Here is a 4,679-nt window from a genome sequence, read left to right on the forward strand (position 1 = left end):
ATGTTTGTTATAGTTTGATATATCCCTAGCCTAGCTCTTAATTTGATAAAAGTGGTGCAAGCTTGCAAAATATTTCTCGATCTATGCCTATCAATATAGACAGGGAAACATATATACATGCTCCCTCGAAAAGTCTCTCTTATCGTAATGATCCGGCATTTATATGTACGTAGTTTGATTAAAGCATTGGGTTGCATTTTTATGTTTTTGGTTCAGTTTTCATGTTGTGGTAATTTCACTAGTAATATTAGTATGGAATCGATGTCACCTTGTGTCTTGTGAAGCAATATTGCCATCTAGCTAGTTATTACTCCATTGTATTAATTATTGTAGTTCCTTATATATATATATATATATCAGCTGAGAAAACAAAAAGAAAAAAAAAAAATAAAAAAAAAAATAAAAAAAAAAATATATATATATATATATATATATAGAGAGAGAGAGAGAGAGATTTTGGTAATTATATGTACAAATAATACTAGCTGCTGAGAGTGAAGTAGACAGTTAATTTAATTATTCTGCAAAGTGGTTAACAGTACTACAGAACCTCATAGGAATTGAATTAATTAGGCATCATTGGTTATTTTGTCAGGAAATTAAAAATGCTTGCGTACTAGTGGATCTTAACTCCTTTATGTGGGTCTACATTGTTAACTCAAAACTAGCAAAATCATTTTTCATTATTTACTCTACACTTGCATTATTTACGCTGATCAAATAATGTGACGTATATCCTTAGATCTAAGTAACTATATCTTTTGAACAAGATCAACGGATTGAGCAATGACAACCGAGGGCGCGTAAATTCCTTACTATCTCTTTAATTTGGAATGTCTTAATTTCTTTTGGTAAATGAGGGTGGTTCAAGAAGTATACATTATGCAGAGATGATACATTAGATTTATCAGAATATGTACGTGGACTTGTGGTTAAAGACGTAGACATTTTAATTCCTAAATTAGTGCTGGTAATATACATATACTTATAAGGTGAATTAACGTTTCCTCGTCATTTCTGTTTGGGCACTAATTGACTTCTAGTTAGCTTCTCAAACTCTTGAAATATAATTAATTCCATAATTTTTTCAGTAGTGAGTGTCAAATAAGCTAGTTATACCGAAATAAGTACAATAATATATACATTTATATCGACCCTAGGCTTGAAAATTGAAGTATTAACTATACTATACATACCGACGAATTAAATTTGTCTAAGGGAGCTTGAGGCCGGTAGCCCTGTACTAGTTGTTTTCCTCGTGTTCAGGTGCAATTCAAGTCCAGCCTTATTTATGCAGTTTCTATTTGAAGGCTTTTGTTATTTTGCATAAAGTAATATTTCAAAAAGCAATATGTCTATGCAGGGCTACCAATGAGAATGGTTTAGCTTCTTATAATAGTAGCCTTTCGAGTAGTATCACTGATCTTAACATGGTCTTGCAAATTCTTGGAGGTTACTTGGAATAATTCTGTGTATAATTAATTAGTTTTTGATATTAAGGCTCTAGACTTTGATTCTTAGATATCCAGGCAGTGAGATAACTTGTGCATTATCCGTTCAAAAAATTTGCCTGCATTAGACTTTCAAAAGTTGGGTAAAGATATTTTTAGAACTAGAAGGTTTCCTAATTGAAAAGAGTAATATTGTTAACTAAAAAAGTTTATAAAAAAATTGTAGAGGACTGGACCGATACCCTTACACATTACGTTTGGGAGAAATTAGAGGCATTCCTCAATTCTAATTTGTCATTACATCAATTATTCTACATCCACTTTTGAAAAATTACTCATACAAGTGCTTAATGAAAGTTCTCGTACCTAATATTTTGTTCTAACCATTTCAGATTTTCTTTTAGTTTAATGTTTATTCCCACCTTTTTTTGTTTTAATTAAACATCAATCTCAGTGAGTGGATGTGCATTTATATTAATCAAAGCAGTTCAGTGAACAAAAGAGAGGAGACCAAGATCTCCTCAACCTACTAAATGGGACATGCCCCATTTGTACAAGATGTAGGATTTCATATAAACTCTCAAAAATTCTATATTTATATATTGGGGTTATAGATCTCCCCAACCATAACATGCTAACATACTTTAGCTTCCACTTGAAAAGACTATCGTAAGAAAATGGTTACTGTGTTATTCGAAAAATAAGTATTATTGACTTCCATACCTCTGCTTTCTCTCAAACAGTACATATGTAAGTGGAGATTCTGAAGAATGACTGAAAATATTAAGCGTATGCAATTGCTCCAGCAGAATCGATATAACTTATATTAAATGGAAAAAGGGCCAAAAAAGCCTTTGATATTGGTGATTTGTCTTTTAACCTATCGGTTCATAAAGGTCTCTAATGTTATCTTCTGTCTCAAATTTACACATGACCAATTTAAAAAGTCTAAATATGCGCCTCGCACTATCGGGGGAAGCAAAGAACTCAAAAAGAAAAAGAACTGAAAAATCCAAAAAGAAATATTTTATAACTCTAAAAGTTTTTAAAAGAAAAACAACACACATCGGGTATATTTGGACCTTTTTAATTGTTCAGGGCACCCCGAAATATTGCATCCGGAAAAATCTTTCCATATAGTGCATTTATTTATTTTAATATTTTGTTTGGCCATTGAAAAATAACATTGGAAAATGTATTGGACGTTGGAGTATATAGTTGGGGAAATAAATGAAAAGCTCTAAACCTCCCTGTTTAATAAGTCTCTAATTAATAAGTCCAATGAAATTTTTGAGTTACAAATAAACCAACATATCTCCGAAACTATTTAAAACACTAACTCTATCTTTAACAGTTTTTTGAATTACAGATCCTCATTGATCATTAATAATAATAGTTATAATTAATTATATCGAAAGTATACTCATCATAGGCTAGCCGCTAGTTGGAAAAACAAATTATAAATAGGAAATATTCCCTCCATCTTGGGTCACAAGAAATTAAACCCTAGCAAAAGTTCCAGAAAATACTTAATTATGAACCAAGCTTAGTTAGAAGAGAGGGAAAAAATAATGGACGAAACAGAAAATAAGAAATGGAAGTATATACTCATGCACATGGATCCTTCTCCACATATCACATCTAATCACAAGTTTCCACCTAATTAAACCCTATACTGGAAATTAGGAAGCAAATTATGAAAAATTAAATACGCTAAAAAACCTAGAAACTGAAACCTATTCTACACGATTTAGGAAACAAAATAGAAAAGAAGCTTTAGCTCCAAGTAAGAAATATATATAAATAGTTGCTCTAAGAACCATTCTACCATTCACAAACAAAGTTACGTTCTTCACTAATTCAAGAATACTGTTACAACGTAACTTGCTCTAGGGTTTTAGGAACTACGCACATTAATCTTTTGCCTAGTCCATTCAGTTCGCAGCACAAAAACAATGGCAGTATACTCATCATGTGATCATCAAGCTAAGGGACCTTCTTCTCGACGTCCGATGGGATGTCGATTTCACCCTACGAACAAGAAACTATTGAAGTATTTGTTAGGGTTTGTAAGAGACCAACCACTTCCCCAGCAGTATCAACTCATGCAGCAGGTTGATCTTTACGGCGACAAGGAGCCATGGCAGATTTTTGAGGGCACCAACAACAACACTCGTTACTTCATCACACAGCAGAAGAAGGTGAAACCTGGGTGGAAAAGATTTGCACGAACGGTGGGGAAGGGAATATGGAAGCCACAAGACAAAGGGAAAGAGGTGTTCGATAAAGGGAGACTCATGGGGTACGTCAAAAGTTTGAAGTACATCGCCGCTAACAAATCATCGAACAAGGCCAACGGGGAGTGGTTGATGACCGAGTACTCTCTGTACAATGGTTATGTGGATGCTTCGAAAATTAAGAAGAAGGGTTTCGTAATTTGTAAGATCAAGAAGAAGGAAAAACCCGGTGATAAGAAAAAGGGAAACAATAGTGAGGTAGTTAACGAAGAGAATATGAAAGATATTGAGGAATTAATCAATTCTATTCTGCAAGAAAAAGTTGGAGAAGACATTAATGAAAGAATATCGAATGATGATATACGACTCGTCGCAGAAGATGATCATCAGGCAGCAGGGAACGATATAGAATACCTAGAGGAAGACCAAGTGGAAGAGCATATACTTGCTATGTTGGGGTGCTCCACAGACGATGTTGATAGTCATGAGCATAACGTTGAAGAATATATCAATTCAGAAGACAATGAAATAGCAAAGGATGAAGAAAAGATAGAATACTTACAAGAAGAGCAAGTGGAAGACCATGTACTTGCTTTGTTAGAAGACATGGATCTTGATACTTTTGACTTTGTGTAAATGTTTGTTATATTTTGATATATCCCCAGCCTAGATCTTAATTTGATAAAAGTTACAAGCTTGCAAAATTTTCTTTCCTATCAATGTATTCAGGGTAACATACATACTCCCTGGAAAAGTCTCTCTTGTCGCGTGATCGGGCATTTATTTGTACGCAGTTTGATTAAAACTTGGGATGCATTTTTATGTTTTTGGTTCAAGTTTTCATGTTGTGGTAAACTGGTAATGTCACTAGTACTATATTATATAATATGGAATTGTTGTCACCTTATGATGCTATTGCCATCTAGCTAGTTATTATTACTTCTTCCGTTTCAAAATATTTGTTTGGTTTTGATTTGGTTGAAAGTTTGAA

General features: G+C 33.3%; 1 protein-coding gene across 1 annotated transcript; it reads left to right on the forward strand.

Annotated features, from left to right (window-relative positions):
- The first annotated feature begins 3,406 nt into the window (after window positions 1-3,406).
- Window positions 3,407-4,324, forward strand: LOC132644414 (NAC domain-containing protein 41-like). Its single transcript, XM_060361010.1, has one exon. It carries the CDS (start codon window positions 3,407-3,409, stop codon window positions 4,322-4,324), a length of 918 nt encoding a protein of 305 aa, XP_060216993.1.
- The last annotated feature ends 355 nt before the right edge of the window (window positions 4,325-4,679 follow it).

Source organism: Lycium barbarum, chromosome 6 (genome assembly GCF_019175385.1).
Source record: "Lycium barbarum isolate Lr01 chromosome 6, ASM1917538v2, whole genome shotgun sequence".
Taxonomy (NCBI): Eukaryota; Viridiplantae; Streptophyta; class Magnoliopsida; order Solanales; family Solanaceae; genus Lycium; species Lycium barbarum.